This window comes from Mus pahari, chromosome 12 (assembly GCF_900095145.1).
Source record: "Mus pahari chromosome 12, PAHARI_EIJ_v1.1, whole genome shotgun sequence".
Lineage (NCBI taxonomy): Eukaryota > Metazoa > Chordata > Mammalia > Rodentia > Muridae > Mus > Mus pahari.
The window spans coordinates 29163610-29190367 of NC_034601.1; the positions used below are offsets into that span (position 1 = coordinate 29163610).

General features: G+C 43.2%; 1 protein-coding gene across 23 annotated transcripts in view; it reads right to left on the bottom strand.

The window, feature by feature from the left end:
• The window catches only part of Kalrn (kalirin RhoGEF kinase), a 603889-nt gene that overhangs the window by 163085 nt on the left and 414046 nt on the right, over positions 1-26758 (bottom strand). For 3 of the 23 annotated variants that reach the window (XM_021209158.1, XM_029544651.1, XM_021209157.2), the window contains exon 34: positions 15156-16622. The exons of 17 other annotated variants lie outside the window; for them this stretch is intronic. In XM_021209158.1, coding sequence (XP_021064817.1) covers positions 16560-16622 — 63 coding nt within the window. In that variant the 3' untranslated portion in view covers positions 15156-16559. Of the gene's footprint in view, positions 1-15154; positions 16623-26758 lie in introns of those variants that run through there. 3 more of the 23 variants (XM_029544653.1, XM_029544652.1, XM_029544650.1) reach the window with 2 other exon arrangements.

Sequence of the window (26758 nt, forward strand, 5' to 3'; positions counted from 1 at the left end):
CACTCAGCAGCAGTGCCTGAGCCCACACTGGCTCAGTCTAAGGCCCAGATGAATTGAAACTCACTCAGACCGCCCCAGAGCAGTTTTGGAAACTCAAATTCTGCTGGTCTAGGTAGAGCCTAGAACCTTCTAAGAGAAAAGAAAACTAAGAGAAAAGAAATCAGTCAATCAGGCAAACTCAGATAAACTAGGATTAACCGATGCTGACGCAAGTTTTGTGAGATGAGCTGTTTTTTTTCCCAACTGTGCTCCGTTTTGTGTATTTTAATGTCTATCATTTTAATGTGGGCATACGGAAATTTTAGTTTTACTGGTACTTCTAGGATGTTGCTTTTCTACTTGTTAAATGATCCCAACAGTCCCTGCTAAGAGTTCTAAATTCTGTAGGGTTGCTCTGGAATCTCGAAGCTTCCTTTGAGTCTTGATGAATACCAATCAACTTTAACTTAAGTTTTGATTTCTTTGCTTCTTCTGTGGTGCTGGGTTTTGCACTTGGAACCTTGGGAATGTGCTCTCCCACTGAGCTACGCGCCCAGCCCACTTAACTCAATTTTATCCATAAGAGGCAGCCTCTTATTTTGTTAGCCGCTAGCCATCTTTATCTAGCTTCCCTAGTGGGTGGGACTACTTACTTGCATGTTTCTCCTAATGCAAAACTTCTGGAAGATTCCTAGCTTCTAGCTGCTCAGAGTTAACAGTCAAGTCTTGTACCCACTATCAACTGACTTGGCCTTTATGTGTTGCTTAAGACTTATAGCTCTTTTACCCAATATGTATCTGAATTTTGAGCAAATATAGCACTGAAAAATAATTTATATTTCAATTAATATCTTGAATCTACCTTCATTTACTGTGATTCATAATATACTTAGGCTCCTGTCATTTCTGTTTGTAGTTCTTCTAGTATTGAAATCTTATATTTCCCAACATAAAAATACATACTATGTATGTATTTTATTTATTTATAAATACACTGTACCTCTTACATCTAGAAGTCCAACATGTATAATTTTTTATAATTTTATAAATTTTTTTATAATTTTTATTTTTGTAAAAATGTGTAAAAATACATATTTTTAAAAATAGCTCCTACTATTTATATCCTTCCTTCCTTCCTTCCTTCCTTCCTTCCTTCCTTCCTTCCTTCCTTCCTTCCTTCCCTCCTTCCTTCCTTCCTTCCTCCCTTCCTCCCTTGCTCTGTAGCTTCTGTGGTTTAAGTCTGCCTTGAAACTTGATCTTCCCATCTCTTCAGGGATGAACTTACAGATGTGAGACAACAATTGCTACCTTTATCCCGTTCTTGAGACAATCAAGAATCTCATCTTCTTGGTCTCCTTCCCTCTAAAGTGCTCCATTTTTTAAAAACTGTTGTCCCCCCATTTCAAGTCTGTATTTTTCCTCATTGCTTGTACCATATGTTAGTATTTGTTATTCTCAGTATATCTTATATCTATTTCTTCCCCTCATATTTAATTTACATTTTTTGAAAAAAAAACCAAAGACTTATAATACTTATAATTCCTAGGTCCTTTATGTCTGAAAATAGCTTTATTTTATCTTCATTTTTAATTATAGTTTAGCTCAGCATAGAATTCTAAGTTATAAAAGCTTTACATTAGCACACAATCTATCCCTCAGCCTCTGTGGTGGAGAACACACATACACACACACACACGCATGTACACACGCAATGCACACACAGATACCAGAGCACACACACAATTCACACATAGTAATAATGTTTCTATTACTGTACTTTTGCTTGCTAGCTTGACTCACTATCACTCATGTATATTTCTGCCCCCCATTTCAGACACTGTACCTCTTACATCTAGAAGTCCAACACGTGTAATTTTTTATATCTTCCAGGTTTCTATCCAGCTTTTTAAATGCATAAATATGCTATACATATATATGTATATATATGTATATATGTGTATATATGTGTATATATATATATATATATATATATATATATATATACATATCTGTGACTGTTAATTCTAGCTTCTTTGTAAATTCAGAATTAGTGTCAACTGATTCCTGCCACACATTTTTCAGATTCTTTGTATGCCTGACAATGTTTTATTAGAAACTAGACATTGTGGACTTTGCTTTATTTTACCATTACTTTTATATTCCCTTTAAAAGAAAGGTCTTTTCTGTGTAGCTCTGGGTGTAGACCAGGCTGGCTTCAAACTTGGCAATCTGCCTCCCAAATGTTGGAATTAAAGGTGTGTAATACTAGCTCAGCACCCCCATGGCTACTTTTGAGTTTTATTCTGTGAAGCAGTTACATCCTTTAAGTCTTGTAGAGAGAACTACAGCCATCTTTAGCCCTGGACCTGCTGTTCTGCCCTGAGATAGCGTATACCCTCTGACTGATGTCGCGGAAGCATCTTTTGGGCTACAACCCCTCCTTGCACCAAAACCTAGGGAGTGTATGCAGAAAGCTGGGCTGCTCACTGGCCTTGCTTCTTACCTCTCAGACACTGTGCTCATTCCTGATGTCCATTTTCTTGAACATCATTTCTCATATTTTGTTCATTACAAATTGTTTCAGGCAGAAAAATAAAGCTGGTCTTTGCCTCTCTATCTTGGTCAGAATTAGAAGTCTCACATCTTTCTCCAGGACCACAACCTCTCTGATTCCAAGTTGCTTATTACTCTGATGCTCAAAGAGCTTTGGACTTTGAATTTTAATTTTGGACTTTGTATTATGGATGTTCGACTAATAAAACCTGTACAAATATTACAAAATCCCCCAAACCAAAAAATAAACAAACAAAAAACCTCCAAACAAACAAAACCTCCAAACTTCTGGTCTCTAGTATTTGGATTAAAGATGCTCAATCTGTGCTCTGACATTTCTTTACCTCCTGGGACTGTTAGTTTAGAAAGCATTCTGCTTTTTCTAACTGACCAGCCTTCCTTCTTCACTCTCCTTCCTATGTACCAAAGATGCCATACAGTGATGCTTTACCAACATCTCAATTCCCTTACAAGTCTGATAATTTTACCCAGTAGAATGCATAGTGGATTCTCAATAGATTTCATAATGAATCAATAAGAGAGAATGGAGCTCATATTCAGCTAATTTATGATAACTTCATTTTAGAGCTAAGACAGCTCTGAAACAGACTCCCGCTTCCTATGCATTTCTCATCAGTAGAGTTGCACTGCAGGCAGGTTATTGTTTATATAAAAATGTGATTTTTTTTTCAGGGTCTGGAGAGATGGCTCAGCCGTTAAGAGCACTGACTGCCCTACCAGAGGTCCTGAGTTCAATTCCCAGTTACCACATGGTGGCTCACAACCATCTGTAATGGGATTTAATACCCTCATCTAGTGTGTCTGAAGACAGCTACAGTGCACTCACACATATAAAATAAATAAATCTTTTAAAAAATGTGATTTTTCACAGGTTTCCATTTATTAGGACATATTAATTACATTTTCCTGTGAAGGTGATGGGTTTGTAGGTCATAGCTAAGCTAGCAGAAAGACCCAATGTTGCAACATGAAGGTGATTCAGGGACTAATGCCTCTTTCTTTCCAATTTTATAGGTGAGAAACTAGATTTTGAAAAGACTGGTGGTTCAGTTAAAATAGCTCCCAAAGCTCATACAGTTGGTCAACAGCAGAGTTAAGAATCAATAAGTTGGGGGCTGGTGAGATGGCTCAGCGGGTAAGAGCACTGACTGCTCTTCTAAAGGTCCCAAGTTCAATTCCCAGCAACCACATGATGGCTCACAACCACCCATAATGAGATCTGACACCCTCCTCTGGTGTGTCTGAAATCAGCTACAGTGTACTTATATATAATAATAAATAAATCCTTAAAAAAAATCAATAAGTTGATGCAGCCCCTCCATCCCAGATATTGTAGTTCCTCCCTCTAAACATCTGACATTTACTGTTTTTAATGTTTCTGTCCAGATTTTTGAATGTATGGAATATAATCAAGACTATATTTTTATATCCATCTGTTAAATCTAACCTCTTTGTCAATTCATAGACAATTCTAGCCCAGTGTTCTCACCGTATCACTATCTCTCTGGATCTGCAGACAATCTGAATGTATTTCTCACTTGAATCTGCCTTGGCTTCCCAGTGACCCCAGAGTTAGTCAATAGTGGAATACTCATGTGATTTCTAGGACAAGGTCACAGCATGGCTTATAATGGGGCAGCACGGCATTTAGCCATGCTTTCACAGAGGAAAGCATCCTTTGAAATGTTAGCACCTTTGCTATGAGAGATTTAACAAGCTCATGTTCTCGTCATGCACCACTTCTGTGTGAGGTGTCATGCCAACAGAACACTCTACAAGTTATAAAGTGAGCGATGCAGCAAGTATAGCTCTCACATATAGAGGGCTCATCAGGACAGGATACCCCAGAAATTATTGGAAAAAGTTTTGACATGAACAAGAAGACTTTTCAGTTTTACGTATTTTTATAGTGTCTATATAGACATTGAAAACTGCCATTATATGTAGAACCAGATATTCATACACACAAATAGTAGGAATTAAGGCAAGACAAGGAACAGAAAATAATGAAAGAAACATGAAGAATGGCATTGCAAGGAACACATTTGAAATTCACATGCACAAAAACGCTTGTTGAATACAGGCAGAATTTAAATACCTATGTGAGTCACAACGAAAATGTATATATTGAACTACAGCCAAAATAAACGTTACCCAAAAGTATGACTGATTTGAAATGGTAAGGTGATTATATGATGTTTATAAAATACTTGTAGCTTCCTAGCTTCTGGATACCACTCCATTAGTTTTCCTGCCTTTCTTGTGATTGAGTAAGAACACAGGGTTAGTTCTAGTCATTAATGTTGAGCCATTTCCCTCTGAAACATTTAATTGTAGATACGGGAGTCTGCAGAACCCTCTTCCTGTCTGGATGGTAATTGACAACTTTAAACCTGACTCATTAGCAAGATTCTGTGATGGATAATAAACAGAGCCCTCCTCGTTGATAGGAACGTGGAGTGTTAACAGAAAACACATTCTTGTTTTAAGTCATTAAAAGAAAATTTAAGAAATCTCAACTGAGGAATATCGAATGGTTGAGAAACACCTGAAAAAATGTTCAACATCCTTAGCCATCAGGGAAATGCAAATCAAAACAACCCTGAGATTCCATCTCACACCAGTCAGAATGGCNAAGATTAAANATTCAGGTGACANCAGATGCTGGCGAGGTTGTGGAGAAATAGGAACACTCCTCCATTGCTGGTGGGATTGCAAGCTTGTACAACCACTCTGGAAATCCTGCTTGTGGACGTTGTACATCGTGGTGCGGAGCCTAGTGCGCACCACGATGTACAACGTCCACAAGCAGGCTAGAGAAAGTACTCAAGGACCTGAAGGGGGCTGCAACCCTGTAGGTGGAACAACAATATGAACTAACCAGTACCCCCTGAGTTTGTGTCTATAGCTGCATATGTAGCAGAAGATGGCCTAATTGGCCATCACTGGGAATAGAGGCCCCTTGGTCTTGCAAACTTTATATGACCCAGCACAAGGCAAGGCCTGGGCCAAGTAGTGGGAGTGGGTGGGTAGGGGAGCAGAGGTGGGGGGAGGGGTATAGGAAACTTTTGGGATAGCATTTGAAATGTAAATAAAGAAAACAATTTAAAAAAACCATTAAAAAAATCAAAAAAAAAAAAAAAAAAAAAAAAAAAAAAAAAAAAAAAAAAAAATAAAAAAAAAAAAAAAAAAAAGAAAAGAAAATTTAAGGGTGGTTTGCTACTACAGACTAACTTGAGTCTTCCTGCCGGATGGATACATCTGCTCTTTCTCTCTTCTGCATGGGATTGCCTTAGGATAAATATTGGTAAGAATTTAGGCACACTGAAAGAGTAATGTATAGTTAAGAGACAAATGAGATGGGGCCACTCTAAGATGAACGCAAATAAAAAAATGATTTTGGTAAACTTAGTAGGTTTTATTATTGTACTATCCATACTGCAATGTTTATTACTACTATGTTTTTCTTTTTAAACAACCCAAGGATGACGGCCATTACATATAGTGATTCAGTCTTGATGCTGGGTAGACAGGGAGGGAGAGAGATGATTCTATCTCTTAAACGTTTTAGGCAGATGCAAGAACTGTTCCTAACCTACATGGTGTGAATTTCATCCTATGAATATTTATATGTATTTCCTCTCCTAAAGAGACTATAGTTCTAGCTAAGAATATTTTATATCTCGTTTGTGTACTTGTGCAACAGTCCTAACACATGAGGCATTCAAGCTGACAGCAGCTCTGCTCCGTTAGGGAGCTGCATTAGGAGCCACTACTGACAGTCTCTTGGGCAGACTCACAGCGGATGGGCCCAATCATACGTTTTCATTTCATGAAGCTCCCGGAATGTTAACTGAGAATTGTCAGCACAGGAGTGGGGCGGGGCAGGGCGGGGCAGGGCGGGGCAGGGCGGGGCAGGGCAGGGCTGGGCAGAGAGCAGCACATTTGCAGTGAGCACTGTGTTACAGTTCTTCTGGCAACTGACGTAGCCGAGTAAATCAAATGAGACACATTTCTAACCTGGCTTCTTTGAACACCTGTTTCATTCTGGGCAACATGTTCTGTTAGGTTTATTTTCCTGTTCACTGCTTCAGGCTTTTACTTTTCCAATCTTCTTATTTGCCATTCTTAATCAGAAATGAACCGCTGAGCCCAGAAGCCAACTGGGTTTAACATTTAAAAACTCCGGGGTTGATAATAGAATAAAATGTATTCTGGGAGAATGAACCCACATCTACCCGAGTTCTCTGAATTGTCACTGGCCAAATCACACTGTCGCATCCTTCCCACATCTGATTGTCCATCTGGGATCCCGGCTCACCCGCTCCTCTGGTTGGAGAGCTCTGCTAAATTTCCCTGTTTCCCTGTCCTGTCTCTGGATTCTAGATTTAGCTTCACCTGGCAGATCATGCCTCAGCGGTCCACTTATCTATGATGTTGTCTGGGATTCAAGGCATATGCTATTGGGTTTTTGCCAAAGATAGCATTATTCTCCAGAGTTCCTTCCTGTTCCACAGTACTTAGCCGCTGGTCTGTGTGCTAAAAGCGAAGAAGCTTATTATTGTTTGTAGTTCTACCCACTAGGGACACTGCATTCACTCTCTACACCACCCAATTGTCCCACAGTACCGATGATATACCCGACAATAGAGTAGCTATTGTGGATAGAGTGGTGACTAAGAAGGGGGAAGACAAGGATGCATTGTATATAAGTATGAAATCGACAAGGAATAAAAGTTGTCAAGTAACAAAATTAATTAAAAAAACGTATAGCAGACCTGAATTCCTTTCCTCAGAGAACTCACATTATACTAATCCATAATCCAATTACTCACATGACTTAACATGGATTCTATCAGGCTAAACCTGAGTCTTCATCCAGCTTGCAAGCAAGTTCAAAATGATTTTTTGCAATTCATAAAAGAGGTCTCAATCATGCTCAAAACGGAATTCAGAACAAGCTAAAAGATGGTTGGCCCATACCAGGTATGGTTAGAGCACCCCCAATAAGCATGTATATTGAGCAAAGAAAATAGAAAATAATCATGTTATACTCAATTTCCCATAACAACCGGGAACATTTTGTTTGACATTAGCCACTTGGCTCCTGAATTAGGATCTGAACTGGGATGCACCTGCCCCATGTAGCCTTTGCCCGGAGAGGGTGACCAATTTCATGCGCAGTTTCAGTAGACTTAGTCTTGCAATGTGTTTCTCAAGCCATGAGGCTTTCATACAGTAAATGGGAGTGAGTGTCTGCTGGTGCCTCGTTTCCTCCTTAACTGGCCTCAACCTCAAAGGACCGCCTCTGAAGACAAACTGATGCGGTAGCGAGAAAAAGCCAGATTCATCCCATCCCATTGCATATGTTAAACGAGTCCTAAGTCAGGTCTGGGGAGAAGACATGGGGAAGGTATGTTTATATCCCAATGATGAGTGAACTGCTGTCCTGCAAGTAAGGACTCAGCTCTATGCTGAGGTATCTACTGTTTGGTTGTGTCTAAAGAACAGGTTCTATTAGGATCCCAAGACCCCATCTCGAATCCTTGTACCTCTTTTTCAGTTCTCCTGAGGCTCTTTTTTGTTCATGATCAAGCGAAATGGACTCTGTCTTTGTCTTGGTGACAAGCCCTGATGACAACCACTTCCTGCTGCTACCAATGTAGCCAGGTGGGACCCTACAGTCTGCTGGAAGATGAGGGACATAACCAAAGGAAACTAAGGACAAAACAAGTATTTTACCACACCTCTCAGAGTTTTTAAGGTTCCTTTGAACTGTCAAGACATATGAACAGAGTGCTCGATGAGTTCTGAGTTCCCAGAATCACTTATGACTTAGACAACACCTAGATGTATTTCAGTAGTATAGCCATATGAACTGAAGGGATGTTACAGCCCCATAAGTAAGGTGCCTGTCACTTAGAATGTGACCTAGGACTAGGGTCACATGGGAGGGGCTCCCCTTGAGTGTTGGCAGAGCTAGGAGAACACTATGAGGTTCTCACATGGTTTCTAGGATACCATCTTGACTCCATTAGGGACGTAAAGGCAGAAGAAGTGCTTGCCTATGAACCCCTGCATGCAGTGCTGAGGATGGACCCTGCCCCCCAGTATCTCATATATGCCAGTCAAATGCCTACTACTGGGATCCATTCATTCTCCCCCTAGACAAGACTGTTCCTCCCCAAGTCTTCATGCTTTGGGGTATCAGTAATGAACAGAGCTTTCTAAAACCTTGTAGGGGTTTCTGGGAAAACCTTACCTCACCCTGTCCTGAAATCCAGCCTCATTGCCAGTATCCCCCTTGAGGCTCTTTGGACTAATCGCACTCTCCATGCCCCTCTAACTGTGCTGGTCACCAGAGCTTAGGTCATTGCTTTACTCCCCTTCCGTCTACATCCCTTCCTACTACACAGCATGTGGTATTACCAGGCGTCTTACATATTTTACCTATGTGGGTTTCCACCAGAATATAAGGCCCATCCGGGTAGGAATTCTTATCTGTTTTTCTCAGGGGGGATTTTTTTTTTTTTTTTTTTTTTTTTTTTTTTTTTGGGGGTTTTTTTTTTTTTTTTTTTTTTGCTGTCTAGAACAGTGCACGGTGCACAGTAGGTACTTTGTTGTCTAGAACAGTGCATGGTACACAGTAGGTACTTAAGAAGTATTTGTTGGATGAGTAGGCAAGTGAACATGATAGAGATACCCAGTTCTTGGTGAGAACCACTAATGACTAGCTATACTTTTACCTTGTAGAGAATGACCATTTCATTTACTCTTGGAGGCTGCAGGCCATTCCCACAGTCTCTTGATAGACTTCCCAGATTCTGTCTCATGATATCACCCTGGGGGAAACACTTGGCACTCTTTCGTGTCAATGTTTACTAAAATGACTGTGTCCAGTGTCATTATTGGCATTATCCTATCGCAACTCTCTGCCCCCAGTACATTCTTTTATAAAACATTTAATCCAGAAGTCAGCTACTGAGATATTTTTGAGGTCTTGGCATGACAGGATCGTGGTTGTAATGATGGTCACGTAACCAGGTTAGCAATACCAGTAGCCTTATTGTTTTTTTTTCTTTTTTTCACTATCTCACTTTAATTTCTGAATCCCTCAGCTCCCTAGAAGTCAGAAATGCTGAGGCAATGACAATACGTCCTCTCCTGGAGGCCTCTACTCATGTCTGGCCCCTTCACTGAAGCCTTTTACTGTGATGTCATCATTTTTATTCTGCTACACCAACCAACCAATCAGACATTGCAAAGGCTCCCTCTTTGACGACATGCTCCACTGCTAAGCCTGTCTGTGTGGCAGTTCAGGGTAGGAAGAGAGTACCTAGGTGACGGTGATGGCCTAGTTTTGAGGATTATTTTCCATAGCTTTTCAGCAAGTGTTTTCAGAAATGCTAAAATACGAAGCAACATGTCGGAATCTTCAACCCGGAAGGGAAACACAGAAGAGTGAGCAGCGTGGTGCCGCCTACATTCACCCCAAGCTCCCAGATGACCTTGGATGAACTCAGCCATAGAAACCAGGCTTATCACCACCTTGCTCCCCGTGAGGCCAAGATGCCTATGAGAGTCCTCAGGAATCTGTGAGATCCCCGAACAACACAAGGAATGCTATATCGATGGATTACCCTCAGAGTGTCCACCATGCTAATAATATATGAACTACTTCTCTGTCAACTATATTTTAGTCCCTATCCACCTTGGGACATTTATTCACCCAAATGCAAGCCCAAACCACCGCTCAGCAACAGACGGTATAGCCATACCTACAAACTTAACTTTGCTCATGGGAACTACTGAATGGTCACCATTGTCAGGAAACCAAATCCCTGGATAGCCTTACAGATAGAATAACGTTCTGTATCCTGCCACCCTGGACACCGAAATGCAGATACACAGAAACTACTTCTCCATCACTGCTATGTCTAAGTCTTCAAAGTCTCTCTCTAGCTACCCATGACAGGCCCAGCACATGGTAGGCACAACTACATTACCATGTCAGTGGCACACTTGATGCCCATTGGCAAGCCTGGATGAAGCACCTAAGCTACAAAACTTCTTCCCCCTGGATAGGCTGGTAGAGCTGGAAGAAAGAGATTTCAAAGGACAGATCTGATGGGCTTATTTCAGAATCTTTACTTGGAATCCCAGTAGTGACAAAATCCAGGCTAAAGAAGAGTGGTGTCTCTTAAGCTGTGGCCACTTCTCTGGTCCAGCAGAGAGGGAAGACAGGTGTGGTCATGGCCACCAGGATTACAAGGTCACCTTTCACTTCTGCATCTACTTCTGGTTCCCTTAACTTGTCTTTCTTTCTAGATTGTGGAACTGGAATTCACCCAGTTTGCATCCTCATGAGAAGCTATTACTGGTCTACAATGGCTGTCTCATCCATATGTATCTGTGAATACACAGTGTGTGCACGAACACAAGCACATCGCCCCCACAACCACTTTGTAGGATCATGGTCTGAATCTCCTCTCAAGGAATCTGAAACAACAGAGCCAGATGAATCCTATGCATCCCATTCTCTTCCACGACCCAACTCACTATCTGCTCATTCCTTGTGTTATGAACTAGCATTTATTATTATTTTTTTTAGAACTAGTTATTTTCTTAGTAACTTTGGAATTAATCTCACCAACCATATACTCACACTGGATCTTTCCTCAATGTCATCACCCCCCCCCGATCTTCCAAGTACTATATATGCATGACCCATGATATTCCATCTCCATGATACACATGTGGAATACATATGGTAAATGCTAGATCCCAGACTGCTCTCTCTATACACTGCCTCTGAGCTGCTAACACATAACCAACCTTGCATATGCCCAGAGTTCCAGGCTAGTGTTTCTTCCCTAGCTCAATGTTCTCTTCAGGTATAGCATATTTCCTAATGGGGTCTCTTTTGTCTTGAAGCTGAAATAACTTAACAGTTCAATTTTAAGAGGATATGCTGAGTAGGAAGAATAATGGAGAGGAGCGTCCGTGGACTAAGGTCCATGGACTAAGGTCCATGCCGTCTGAGTATTCCTAAATGTTTAGAGTGGTTCTATTATGGATTATGTTCTTCCAGGATGGAATTATCTGTAACTTGCTTCTGTAGTCTGTTCATTAGCCTTTAGAGGGCCTGAGGCTTTATAATGTTTATTGAATAAATGAGAGTCCAAGTAAAATATGCATAGGAGGATGTTTTCATAACTCCAAAGCATTTGTGAGACAGAGGAGGGAAAACTGAAACTAAAATTCTAAAATCCACAGACAGTTTCCACCTGTGAGTTTCAATGGGGACCCAGACTTCCATCATGAGGAGTGTTTGAGAACATAACTAAAACAGGGCGATTTTATTCTTCACTTCTTTTTAGTGGGGAAGGGGATAAGGTTTGAATATCCAAGAATGTGATATATGAGCCATCCAGTTGAAAATGCACTCACTTTGCTGTATGTGTTAGTGATGGAGAAAATGTTCAGTTATGTCTATTAATGAGATAGAAGTGGTGGTACATGGAATGAAGACCTCATTTCCATTTCTTTGGTGAGTGTTGTGTGTGCTTCTCCCTAGCTGGTTTGTTTTGTAGTGATTAGGTCTAGCTCAGGATATTAATAAGATAAGTTAGTATTTCAGCTGTATACTACCCAGTAGGAGAAGAGTTTACAGTACAAAGAACTCACTCAGGGTTCACTCATGTGGATAGAAGCAAAGAACATATATGTCCTGTGGAACAACTTCCCAAGATGAACATCCCAAGATGGAGCTTCAGCTAATATAACGGAGACAGTCACAGGAGGAGAAACTCTGGACCTGCTCAAGGCCACTGAAGCTTCTCAACCTTGGGAGGTCATGTGCCCCTTTGTGTATCAATTCCATTATCTGCGAAGTGTTCTGTGTACTAGGTTCACTGGTCAGGAGGAAGTGAGAGTCCAGAACGGCTTTTGCAGACACAGCGATAAAATACTGGGTGTCCATAGGAAAACAACAAAATATCATTGTCACCTCCTGTTCTGGACGTGTGCCTTCCTGAAGGTTTGGGACCTTGGGCTTTGGCTTCTGATACATAGTCGAATTAAAAAAAAGTTTCACTTCCTGAGGATTTTACTTTTCAAAGGCAGCTAGTCTGATAATGTCTAGAACACCCAAGGAATGAGTGCAGCCTTTCTTCCACAGTTGATTTGTTTCATTAGGCGTTTCCCTAACTGCACTCACCTAGTGGGTCTCTGAGGGTGGTCCTTAAACCAACAGTATCAGTATTACCTGGACTCTGGTAGAAATGCAAATTCACGTGTCTACGTCAGGTGGATTGAATCACGTAATTCTGAGAGTCGGGCCCAGGATCTGTGTTTCAACAAGCGCTCGAGGTAACTGTGTGATATATATCAGACTCATACATATATATGAGTTTGAGAATCACCATTTTAGGCCAAAGGAGAAAATGGAAAACTAGAATCTGAGCACTTGGATGTGCCAGAGAAGGTGGCTTGGGGTCTTTTTCAACCACACTATGCCACTAGCCGTTTAGAGCTGGGTACAAAGTGACATGTTAGGTTGTGTTAAAGGCACTTCTTTGTTACACATAAAAAGAGCAGACATATCTGCAATCTGTACATTCATATGTATTATAAACAGATTGTATGTGTGTATATGTGTTACATGCTGATCTGGCACATCAGGTTCTCTTAAAAAACGCATCTCTACCTCTGCCATGTTCTGCTTTCCCTCCTTGATTTATTTTCTCTGTAACAATTATTGCTTTCTAATATGATGCATTAATTCATTGTGTTTTGACTCTCTTCCAATGAGAATATTTATCTTCTGAAGGTGACATGTTTTATTCCTTCATACCCTGCATTTGGCCATACTACCCTGGAATGTGTCCTCTGAGAATCCTGCGTAGCACCTACTATTCCCTCAGTAAATATTTGTTGAATGAGCAACTTCTTGCTCTGGGAGCTAAAAAACCACTGGGGTCAAACCAAACACTGTAGCACCCGTGTACCCCCAAACCCGTCAGTTTCACTACAGCAGGAAACTTTGTCCACAAACAAGGCTCAGGTCAGTGCCATCCTCAGGAACATAGTTCATTATTTCCAAATGTCCCCTTTGGGTCTCGCTAGTTACAGGGCAGTGTCTTAATTGCCTGACATGTTCATACAGCTGTCTGGGGCTAGTATACAGCTATGCAAAGGAACTGTGAGACACATTAGGGAAATAATAACATAGAAAGAGAAGTCAGGGGCCCGGGTTCTAGTTTTTACTCTGCCTATAAGTTGTCATATGCCATTAGACATATAGCATTGCCTGCCTTGATTTCATCTTACTGGCCTCATTTCTTCTTGCAATTGTTCATGGGTAGTCCAACTAAAGCATGTTTCTTGAACTGGTGTGTTCCATATGAACAGCGTCTATTGGCTTACCTACTTTTTAATGCCCAGTCAGCAGTTGGAGGTATTTCTTAAATATATGGAGTAAACAAATCCCTGTGGGAACTAACTGATGATTTCAGCCTTATTGGCCTGTGCTCTGCCAATAAGTAACCAAGCAGCAGGTATACAGACCTGTGTTGCAGAGACCCTGACCTAAAGAGCTCTCTAGTCATAGGGAAGAACAGAATCCTGGTCTGCACTGGCCACTGATGCAGAGTGGAGGTGGCCGTGCCGTGGAAAGCTCAGGCTAGCCACCCGGCTATCAACCCCGTGGCTTGGGAAAGCATGGATATGGCAATGACAAACTACAGAATCACAAGTCTATTATTTCTAGTGTTCAGCTCATTAGGAAAATAAATAAAACACTGCTGACCCTCCAACTGACTTTAAGAAAAAAAAAAAACACAGGAAAAAAATTCAGTGGCTTCTTAGTGTCTGCTATGGGAAGTACACTCAAGGAACGGAAGCCGCCTTGTCTGGTCCTGCCTCTGCAGCCCCTGCACACACTTGTTAGCTGATGAGGTTTCGAAGGATTCCCTCGTTCACCAAGGACTAAACCCTATAAGGCTGTTACTAGCTCATGGGAATGCCCTTACCAGGCTTGGATGGAGGGAGCACTTCTCCAAGTAACTACTTCTGGAAATGTATGTTTCCTCAATGGGTCTTGCAATGTGCTAGGACTTGATATCAAAATTTGAAAATAAAAATCAACAGTTGATTATTCCACGAAGGTGCTGACCTAACGCTAAATGGAACGAGTCCAGAGTTGACCTGTTTGCTCTGGGCTATCTTTGCCTCTCTCTCCTTCCACTTTACTCTCTCCCCCCCCCCAATCCCTCCCTCCCCGGTCGAGAGACTATTACTCCTGACTCTGCCCCACCCCTTCTGTCTTTCCCCTCCTAGTCTCATCTACAGATGGTCATTCATCTTTGTTCTGGAAAACAAGTTCTGTTGCTAGGATACCAGGAAATAAAATTGCTGTGGTCGATAGGATTCTTATCAATGACTGCGATGGCAGGTGTGCCACCATCCTGCCACAGAGACAGACACACTCTACGCATCTGTCTCCAGCTTGGCAGGTCTTTCCAGAAAGTGGGAAGGCAGAGAATTTAAGGGCCTCCGAGCTCAACAAAAGGTATTTATAAATCACTGTATATCAACAGCCTGCTTTAGAATCATTTTATTAGAACACATCCAAGAAAGAGACATATGGAAAAAAGACAGCAGCAAATCCCAGTCATGCAAATGCCCATGTTAAGGTTCTCCATTGGATTTAAGTTCAAGTACAAAGACAGTCCTTTCCTGAGCCAGGTGCACATCCAGAGAATGACACTGTGCATTGCGAACATATACCCTTCGCAAAGTTCAGAACACTGAACAAGCCACTTTCTCACAGTAAGAGTGTGAGACACATGGAAGTGTAAACTTTTAAGGACCCTCTTCCCTGCCCTCCCCATCACCCAGCCTGGGAAGTGAGCCCAACTTCGGGACCTCTTAGAAATTAGGTTTAGTTTATTGAAAATAAAGCAGTGGGCCTTAAAAAAAGGTTAGAAAATGAGTGTTTTACATATATATATTTATATTATATTATATTTATATCTATTTATATGAAATGGAGTCATCCCTGCCTCTTGCCTTGGTGTAGGGGTAGGGGTGGGGGCGTCCCATGAAACTTTCTTAGGGGTTAGGGTTCTTTCCCGAATGTTATGGAACCTGGAGGACTTTAAAAAAAATTTATTATGAAAAATTGGAAACATATACAAAAGTGAGAAAAGTGTACTGAACACCCATGTACCGTCTAGTGCCAACAACTGTCAACAAGTGGCTTCATTTAGGTCTTCGTGCATTCCCCACCCCACCCAACAGGATTGCTTGAAGTAAATAGGACTAGAATGGTGGTCTTTGCCCCAGAGACCTCAGAAAGGAGTGGTGAGGAGGCTGCATCAAACAGAACTGTGTTGAAGGAAGCGGCTGCTGTCAGTATTGGGGAAAGGCTGGATTCGACCCTCCCCATCTGTATCTCAGGCCCGCCCCCACACATTCTCATGATGTAGAGGAGAGGAGCTACAGCATCGGGATGGCCTTGTCCAGACTGGGGGCGGGTCACTGCTCACAGGAATGTTCAACCTGAAGAGAAACTAAAACCAAATGCGCCCGTTATCTACCCTGTCTACTTGAGTTGCAGACTTTTGGGGCAGTGAGGGCCTGATATGGGAGTGGGGCTGGGGGTGGGGTGGAATCCCTGGTGTGTCAGGTTGGGAGCTGGGGAAGTACATGGGGCCCTGGGGCCTCTTGGTAAATCCCTGTTGCCCCACTATTTTGGACTTTGGATCGAAGCTCAGCAACCTCAAAATTGCACCCGGGAGAGAAGCAGGGAGGCCCGGGGTGAGCCCATGGCCCAGGTGGGCAGATTTTGCTTGGAACATGTTGCCCTCTGAGCAAAGGCTGCACCCCATACCAGCCCTGTCAGAGCAGTCTCAATAGAGTTGGGTGATTGGAGTCCTGGTGGGAGGTCCCAACGGTGCCACGGCTAACCCGGTGAGCTGCAGGGACAAGTCCCAGGCTGCGCGCTAAACGTAAGTGGAGAAAGGATCTCCAGGTCCCAGGTGCCAACGAGGAACAAGGTTGCCATCCTGTTAAGAAAAGGGCTGGGCTCTGTGATTTGCATATGACTTTGCAAAAATCTGTATGAGATCCCATAGCCCTTTACAGAAAAACAGTGTTAAACCATCAGTGCAACCTACTCCTAGTAACCCGATGCACAGACTACAACCTGCTAGACATAACCATTCATTCATTCTTTCAGAAGAGAACAGAGAGGAAGCAGAGTTGGGTAAGATCTCCCTCAGTCTGAAGGTTCAGAAGAGTCCAAGCAGGTCCAGGATCCAGAATAGGATCACTGACTGGTCACTTGATGCCAGAACTCACATCCATGTCTTTTCAACTCACGAGACCTCCCCCCATAGACCAGTCCTGCAGTGGTTTCTCAATGTCTCGGACAAATATATAACAGGGGCAGCAGGAACAGCGTTACCAGGAGAGTAATACGTAACAGGACCTACTGGCAGACATCTCTTATGCTTACACGGTATCCCTGTTATGCTTTTCTTAAACTCTTTCAGGGCCCCACAGCCTACCAAGCCTAGATGTAACATTTAATTGAGAAAGAGAAATATAGAAAAGGTTGCCTATTCCTGTAGATGTTTGATGGCAATGGACTTAGAATGTGTGATTTTTGTGTATGGCTAGAGCCCACGACATATGGCAACCTGTGGTTTCCCTATGGTATGGGGCTGGTTTGGCCAGACTACAGGAGTAAATTACTGAGTGGGAGAGTGAGTGTGGGCAGATTAGACCCAGCATTTAGGTGAAACAATGGGTTACTGTTTCTCTAAGGAAAATGGCAAGCTTCTAGTAGCCACTAGCGGAGCGGAGTATTTTAAACGGCAATGGGTCCCAGGGAAGAGAACAGTGCAGGGTCTCGACTTCAGGTTTCATGTGGAGTCCAGGGCTCCCTTACACCTACCCCACGGAAATGAGAGATCCAAGTCGAAACTCTCCCAGGCAGAATTTCAGCCAAGGAGAGAGGAGAGGAAACTTGGGTGGCAAGCTGAATGTAATATTTATTCTAGCTGTCTTGAGCTCAGGGAAGGTGGGTGACACTCCAGAAGGCAGAGGGAGAAGAGATTTTCAAGAAAGCCTGGAGCTGTCTATGTGTATATGGAAGTCACTCAGGGTCAAGCCCCTCAGGTGCCCAACGCCATCACTGTAGTATGCTTAAAGGGCTCAAGAATATGGAAGCACAATTTCCTCAGTCTAATGTTGCCCTAATAGGACGAAGGAAGGGGCATGTAACAGCGATGCTCACTCGATAGTCAATAGTCTCATGCCCTTGTTTGCTACCATTCCTAGGCTAGTTAATATATGTGCTATACGGCCTGTAGAGTCTACCTCAATGGTAGAATCGGGTAATTTTGTAAACAGTGGATTTTGTATTCTGTTGCTCTTTATTTACCATCACTAATAGTTTACAGAATTTTGAATCTTTCATGTGCCAAAGAGCTGAGTGTTTACAGGCATCACACCACACACTTGTGTATGTCGTGGGTATCACTGCCTTCATTTTGCAGACAGAGTCCTGGAGAGGTCCTGCCCAGAATCATAAAACTGGAAAGTGGATGGATGGGATGAGCTGTGAATAAAGGCTTGTCCTTAACCACTGGTGTGTACTGCCCCCATCTACTAGGTGATGGATGGACATTTGCATGACACTGAGTCTAAAGTATCCCTCACATACAGGTCTATCTTAAATCCTGGGATCTAACTGGAAGTGGCTTGAGTAATTTTATTATATAAACCGTTAGGTTCTATAGAAAATTCCTTATACCCTTTCAACCTCAAGCTGTGAATGGCTCTGTACATCTGCAGATCTATTTGAAGATGGTTTGTTGTATAGAGATACTCAGGGATAAAACCCACACAGACAGACTGCGCACATGGTTTTCCGAGAGTCCTGAGAAATACACACACCTGCCCAGGAAGACAGGATTGGAGATACCCAAAAGGCATGTCGGCAGAGTAATACCGCAGATGCACGGCTTTTAATTTTTTGTTGTGAGAAAATGTTTCACCATATAGCCCCAGGGTGACTTCAAACTTACAACCTTGCCTCAGTTTCCCAAGTCAGAAAGCTGGGGTCGTAAGTGTGTACTACAACGGCCTAGTTATTCATGATCCTATTGAAAGGACTTTTAAACAATCTGACCTAATAGAAGGACTGGTGGGAAATGTTTTAAGTGGAGGAATAAATGCTATTGAATTTTCCTATTGGAAAAATATCTACCAGCTTAGAATTTATAGTAATCTCCCATGTAACCATCCCATGCCTTTGGCTTCCTGTGCACAAGTACAAGAGTCAGGGGTTAGACATACTCCCTGGTGTCTGGAAGAGTCCTCTGAACCTTAAGTCCTAAGGGCTTTTCTATGTTCAAACTGCTCATCTTCCGGATGCCGAGTTGGCAACACTTTGGCTCTATTCGGCATCTTCTAGTATGTGTCAGAAGCATTTAACTTTGGAATTTTCCATAAGGGGCAAGAATCAGGAAGACTCACTTTATAGGACTATGACTTTTACCAACTGGATTTGCTCAGCATTTTGGGGGAGAGGTTATGTTGAGATCTCCCTGTCTTTCTCTACCCAAGTAGAGGTGCCTTGATAAATCTTTCACTTGATATAATGTAGGCCATGTCCTAATATTTGACTCTTATAATGAAGCTCCCTGAGGCATGGTGAGATGTTCTGTCGTCACCGTGTACATGGGAGATAAGGCTAAACATCCAGGGAGATAAAAACAGCCACAGACAAAGAACATATTTATTTAGGTGATGGCTTTATATGCATTCATGTCCCACGAACCGTGGCAGCTATTTTGCAACAGACTGTTAAGTGATTCTTAACTGCAAACTGCCAATGGTGTTCTCCACTCTAACTTATCTGACTGTGTGCTCGATGTTTTGTTCTGATAGATTAGGAAGCTTCTGATGCAGGGATGTGCCTGACTTGTTGGTCCTATAGCTAAGATAATAATCAGCCTCTTCTTGTCCCTGATTTATGGCATGTTCTATCACGCACAGGAGATAGTGAGCACACACACAATACACAGAACATGAAACATTCCTGGCTTTTGAGTTCAGTTATGTCCCATTCTGTTGGTCAGGAGGAGGAAACTGAAGTCTTCATACTATCTGAGACAAATGCTGCTTTGTGTATTGGGCGTTGCCTGTGTGGGGTCACATGCATAGGGGACCAGGAGTCAAACTGCTCTAGACTTTCTGGTTGTATGGCTCTGAGTAAGCTATTTACTGTTCAACTACATATTTTGTAAAATCTGCCATCTGTAAAATGAGGAGACTGACACTTACTTACCTTGGGGACCAGGAGGCTCATCATGCCAGGGGCTTAGGTATAAAGGCAGGGGCTGGTGGTTAGTAGCCTGGGTTGGCTTTCTTTCAGCCAACCTGTGTGTATGTCCCACAATATCAGTGACTTCTTAGGGGAAGGACAGCATCTGCCCCATGAGATGAGGAGGAGATTTCCGCCTGGAGTGGGGACTCTGCATGCTGTCTGTGCGCCTCCATTATATAGGAAACTCTACAAATACCATAACTGGCTTATAAAAATATTTTTCTACTTTAAGGTTCAAACCAGAACCCAGGCTGGGAATTCTCCTTGCTGTAGTCATCAGTGTCAAAAACTGGGACACATAGTGGGGGGATGCTGGATACCGCACACGGAGAAAACGTAAGTGCTACAAGATACAACTTCTGGTCAACGCTTCTCAAGGATCGCTTTTTGTAGCTTCTGGTTTTGCTTCCTTACACAAGCTATGCTGCTCTAAGAGCTCCCGGGATCTAACACGCATCTGCTGCACACTGAGCTGAGGACCCTCTGCCTGTACCCTGAAGGGAGGAGATGGACAAGGAATGGGAGTGTGGGGTGACTGGGCAGCACAGGGAGGTCCATCCGCCAGGCACTTTGCCAGAGACAGACCAGGGGCCTCCGCCTCCAGAAGAAAGCCAGCCCCAGGCAGCAGGGTCCAAGCTCCCCACCTTTGCTTCTTCCTTTTCTCCTGCTTTTCGGGGACCGCTCTCACGGAGCTCCAAACCCAGCAGTGTTGGAGAGAGCCTTGAAACAGCCCCACTTTATGGTTTCAAGTTTATCAGAAACCTTTCCCTCTGCCCTTGACTGTAACTGCGAAGGAAGGGATGGTGTGTATGGAGGGTCCTTGACCTCAGAACAAACTTCCCTCCTCTCAGAAACTTGATGTTCATGGAGTAGCCTCTATAAGGAGCCTTATGTGTCTCCTGGAAACCCTTCCTTTCCAAATCACCAGGGAATAAAAACAAACTGGAACAGACTTCTCCTCTTTCCAGGGCTCATCTTTGTGTAAAATCTCTATGTGTGCTTCTGTGTTCCAAGATCTCCCTTACCATTCCCTGCATCTCTAAACAGCAGAGCTCAGTGAACAGCCCATCAGGCCCCTCTCGCCCTGACTCCTCGCTCTGGACTTTCCCTTCTCCTGCCCAGCCTTTCCCAAGGCTCTGGACTTTTATAACCAAACCAAGTTGCCAGTTTCTAACCTAGGCCGATGTGCAAATCAGCTAAATTCATTCTCTGGTTACTCGAGACACCACTGAGAGGTTACTGTTTCCCACCAGGCATCCTGGGTGCATACAAAGGACAGACTCCAGCAACCAGCTGGAGTCTTAGCTCTTCCTATTCTTTAGAAAATAATACCTATTAGGATTTTCGTTGTTGCTAATAAAAGTACTATGTCTTATTGTAGAGAAATACAAAAAGCCACCTATCAGAAATAACCATAATGTATATTTTGGTGTATTTCCTTCATATATACATATATGTATACATATATATAGACACATATATGTGTATATGGACATATAAACACAAAGCACATATAGGCACACACACAAGGTCCCATTTTGTCAGCAAGACTAGTCTTTGATATTAAGAGAAAGGAAATCTCAGAGCAGATGGGAAAGGAAAACAACTCCAGGCCTCAGCCCTGGTAGCCCTTCACCTGTGCCAGCCACAGTCACCACTCTCTATGGTGTAACGTCACAGGTCTGACGACCGGGAGAAATCAACATAACCCTTGTCCCAAACCACACCGCAAATGCCTTTTAGGTGTGTGGAAAGTGTATCCGAGAGCATACTGGTTCCTAAGCACCAGCAAGAGAAGACGCACACGAGGCATCCTGCTCTTCTGAGCATGTCCCGTGAATGCCGACGTCATGGACCTGGTGACTCAGTGGGTGAGATAAAAACTCTTTCAGGAGAAGCAGAAGTGAACAGAGGAGGGAGCGACTGTGCCGAGGGAGGGATGAATGCCAAGAAACATCCTAGTACTGAAGAAGATGCACTGTAGCAGGACTCTTCCCAAGGTCAGAGACTTGTCCATCAGGACAGGAAATTAGAATGAGGCAGTATAACAGATCAGATGGATCATTATGTAAAAGACAGGAGTCAAAAAACTAAGCAAAGATGATTACATGTATACCAGAGAGGAGAGGTCTGCGGACAACGAGGGGCCCAGGGGCGGGGGCGGGGCAGAACAGGAGGCAATGATTGAAACTGTTGGAAGTGTAAGGTCTTGGGGGATGATGCTACGGTTCAGAGGCATGTTGCTGTGCCTGACACACCCAGGGACAAATTTCCAACATGACACAACAATGAGATGTCATGCTCAAGGGCAGACCTTCCACAATGGCTGCAAGATGGCAAGCGGGAATGAATTATCCACAGGACATGGCAGCATATTGGCTTCCATGTTCACAAACCTGGGGAAATGACTCACCATACAAACCCTTAACTTCAACCAAGGAAACTTACTCTCCTTGCCCCAGCTACCTATACTTCCCTGTCTGACCTGAGCTTCCTCCCGCTCCCAGTGTTCTGGTTAGCAAAGCCATGTGTAGAACCATCTCTGATCCTCCCAGATTTAATTCCTGACCCTTTGACCTCGATGCCAAACACGCTACCTTGAGTTCAACTGCTGCTCACTTGCTATTGTGTATTTAATGAATATTTATCAAGTCAGCTGTGAGTTATCACTGCTAAGATTTGGTGATGTAGTGGAGATGTGAGGCAAACGTGTTTTTATCCTTGTGGACTTAAAGTCCACTGGAGAAACCAATCACATGACCTCACAGGTTCTTATGTAACCCCTGAAAGCAACAGGCACCAAGCCAAGGTGCAGCCATGAGACAGTGTTGGAGTGAATTCCTGTTAGCTCTGGTTTTCCTGTATCCTCCTTGATGCCATTTGCTTGGTCTTTGTGACGACATACAGAAGTAACTCAGTCCTCTGACAGATCAAGGAACTGAAAACCAAAATCACAAGGCTGCTATAAAATCGAGACTGAAGAGGCTTACTGTATGCACAGGTGTTTAGTTATGTCACACATAGACTTCCTTTCCTCATCTTGGATCTGCTTGTTGGACAGCCAGGCGACAAAGTCACTGTATTTATCATCTTTCTTCCCACATGTTCAATTGCTTCAACACTACTACATGCCATATAGTGTATTATAATAATATAAGCTACAACATAAATGCATCTTAATCACTTACTGGCTCTTACTCTTCAGAACTTAGGGCTGACAGAAACCTATAGCACATGTTAGGTCTTCATGTTGGTACACTCTTCTGTGGATATATAAATGGTGAGCTATTTTGAAATACTACATATAAGAAATGCTTTTTGTCATATCCCATGACACTCAGGCTTATGAGAGCATCAAAAAAAATCAAATTATGTGTTTATCAAGAGGCAAATCAGAGAAGAAGACAAGCTGTAGACTGAGAACATATATTTACACATATAGCCCATATAGACTAATAACTATATGCTCCTAGTATTAAATAAATAAATAAATACTACTACAAGTGACCTACGAGATAGAGAAAGAGCTTGAGTGGCGACTTTGGACAGGAGGAAATTCAAGGCTGTCTCAAGGCTGTGGGAAATGTGCAGTCCTATGAGGAATCAGAGAAAAACAGCTTCCTCAGGAGCAGGTGCTCCAGAGCCACCAGCTCACCAGCTGGGAAAGCAGAACAGCTGAGGGTTTCTTGCACAGTAGTTGGAATGTAAATTTGGCTCAAGACTCCTGCGCAGCAACCTACCACTCAGGAGTTCCATCCCTAGTCACAAGGGGCTCAGGGAGTGAGTCTAAGTCACTGCGCTAGGCACCAAGCACCCTACCCACTGAGCTATGTAACAGCCCAAAAGGTTTTATTTTTTTAAAGAATAAATAAATGTATAAGGTTTTATATATTAAAGGAAGGCCTCTAGAAGAATATATGCATCTTATATTACAACTCCATTAATGCCTCAGTAATTCAATTAATAACCCAGAATAGATCTCATTAAAGAAAACAGTATGAGTTAGATGAGCAAGAAGAAATATAAAACAGTTTGGGTAAAGGATGATGCAGGAGACTTCTCTGTGATTCTATAATTCCCCTGTGGGTTTTAAAAGTCTGATTCTATATCAAAATAAAATGCTTTGATACAAATGTTTCAGAAACCCCACTCTTTTGACATATTATCCAGGATAAGAATTAATATTTTGGGCTCAAAATTGATACAAAGGAGAACTGAATGGAAGATGAACTTCAAGGCAAGGACACTTTTGACTTTTAGTGTCAAAATCTTCTCTGCTCCCAGGCTAAATCTGTCCTTCAAAGCGGCATTGTTCTGGTGTGGATGAACCGTATCTGAACAGACACATTTATCATGACAACTTCTCTGATGCTCCCCACGGCAACCGGCAGAAAGCAGGAGTCTGCATGTTTGTCATCTCGTTTAAAGAACACACAGGACCTGCATGGCCGCTTACGGTCACATGCAGGACAGAGACTGTCCTGTATAGAGCAAATCCATGGTTCTGGTCATCAGGGGAAACTCAATTCAACCACATTGAATTAAAAAAAAATAAATGAGTCCAGAATGGTAAGATATTTGAGTTTTCTGCTCTCCTCTCCACCAACCATCTCATGGTAGTGTGTTATGAATTTTCCAGCACCCTCTTCTCCAGACAGCACATTTACAGATTGGAACTTCCAGCTGGGTTGCTTTAAAGTTCAATGTCAGAGGACAAATCCTGCAAACATTTCTTTTGGGGAGTTGCCAAGGAAAATTTCATGAATGGGACAAAGATTTGCTGTTGTCACCAGAGGAAGAGAGGTGACATGGTGGACTCTGTGCTACGGGAATTCTTGAACCTTGTAAGCCTCCGCATTAAGTTCCTACAAAGGAGGGGACAGAAATCTAACCATCCTGTGACACAGAAATGGCTGCTCCAGCATAAACAGGGGCAGGTTTGTACACACCAGGGCAGGAGTGAGGAGAAGCTCCAGCTGCAAACGGGTGGACACTGTCAAGGGTCTGGTCCGTATAGTCCTGAAACTACTTAAAGAGGAGTTGGCTGCCCCTCTCAGGGGGCACCTGTTGCCTGTTGCTCCTGGGAGATGTCCTTACTGTGGCCCCATGGGTAAATCCGCCAAGGAGGGTGTTTGGATTAGCTTCTTTTTCTTGGCAATCCTGCTTTCCAGCAAAGTGATCACATGACCCCACTCCAATGCCATCCACAGAAATATACACCACCCTGCCCCACAGTGCTCAGGATAGACATGTTGTAGAAGTCAACAGTAATGAAGAAATTAGCACTTAACTGCCATCAAGGTAAACCTAGGCAAGAAGCTTCAATCAGGGTTCAAAGTCAAGAGTCAGAGCAATTCGGAGCCACTTGTCAGCCCAGTAGGTTTCCCCCAGAATGCTACACTATTGCAACTGGTACTGTGACCTGTGCTTCCTACCACAGTGCATCCAGAGAGAAGGAACACCAGCTTCCACAAAGCCACAGGCTCAAACAAGCCAGTCTGCGCTGTCTAACCCATGCTGCTCTGAAGTCCCGTGCAAAGCCTCTGCCTGAGGTTTCCAAAAGAACTAATGATCACCGGTCCAAAGGGCGCTCTGTTAGTACCACAATCCCACGCCACTGCTCTGAAGAGCGGGCTTCCCACAGTTTGCTAAGCCCATCCATTAGGCAAAGTCAGTCATTCCTTCCTTCTTTCCTTCCTTCCTTCCTTCCTTCCTTCCTTCCTTCCTTCCTTCCTTCCTTCCTTCCTTCCTTCCTTCCTAAATGTACAATACTTTTTTCCTACCTAAGATCAGAGGAGGAGAGGGTAAACAGAACACTTGCCGGTCTCTGTGGAACCCTTCAGAACAACCCCTGTCCTGAAAGCTTCCACTTCACTCTCCACCTCTGTCCCCCCAGCCGTGCCCACCTGTCCATCTGTCTGTCTCCCTGTCCCCAGCATAATGTGTGAGACTGGAGGTGTACTTACTTGGGTCTTGCTTGCCCCGGTCTGCCGCCAGCTAATACACTTGAACATTGTGGCTTGCTTTCAGATTTTCGTTTGCCTCCCACCACAATGTTAACAATGAGGTTGAATCTCCCCTGGTCGAGAGGGACTCCAGCAGGGTTGATTTGGCACTGGAAACTCGCTCCTCCCAGGCGGCTCCCAGATAGGGGTCAGCCTTGACGCATCCCAGAGCTCACTGCCAAGTGCTTAGAGACCAACAGGAGTCTTCTGGGGAGGATGAATGACTCTGGGGCAGAATCACACCCCCACCAAGACCACAACATGAGTCACAAGTACTTGGTACTGAAGAGTCTGTGATAGGCATTGCCAGCCCAGAGCCATTGTATAGATGTAGCCCTCAGTGCCACTTACTCAGGGTTGTTGTGGACTTGTGGGCATTATATAGGCGTGTGTGTCGGGGGACAGGAGCAGCTCAAGAGTGGGCTGCGCTGGTGCTTGTTTTCTACAGATCCACAAGCTCAATTATGAAGGGCACAACAAAAGTATCATTCTAAATGATTTAACTTGGGTGACTGACTTGGGCCTTTCAGAACTATCATTAACTGGCTTTGTGACTCTGAATAAGTCACTTAGTTACTTGTCAACAGTGAAGGACGTGGGTTTGATGATTTCTGGGATTTCTTTAAATTTCCTGTTTGTCTGTCTGCCTCTTTCTATTCCCTTGTCTTGATTTTTCTTTCCTTTCCTTTCCTCTTCCCCTTCCCTCCTTCCTTCCTTCTGTTTTCTTCCTTCCTTCCTTCCTTCCTTCCTTCCTTCCTTCCTTCCTTCCTTCCTTCCTTCCTCCCTTCCTCCCTCCCTC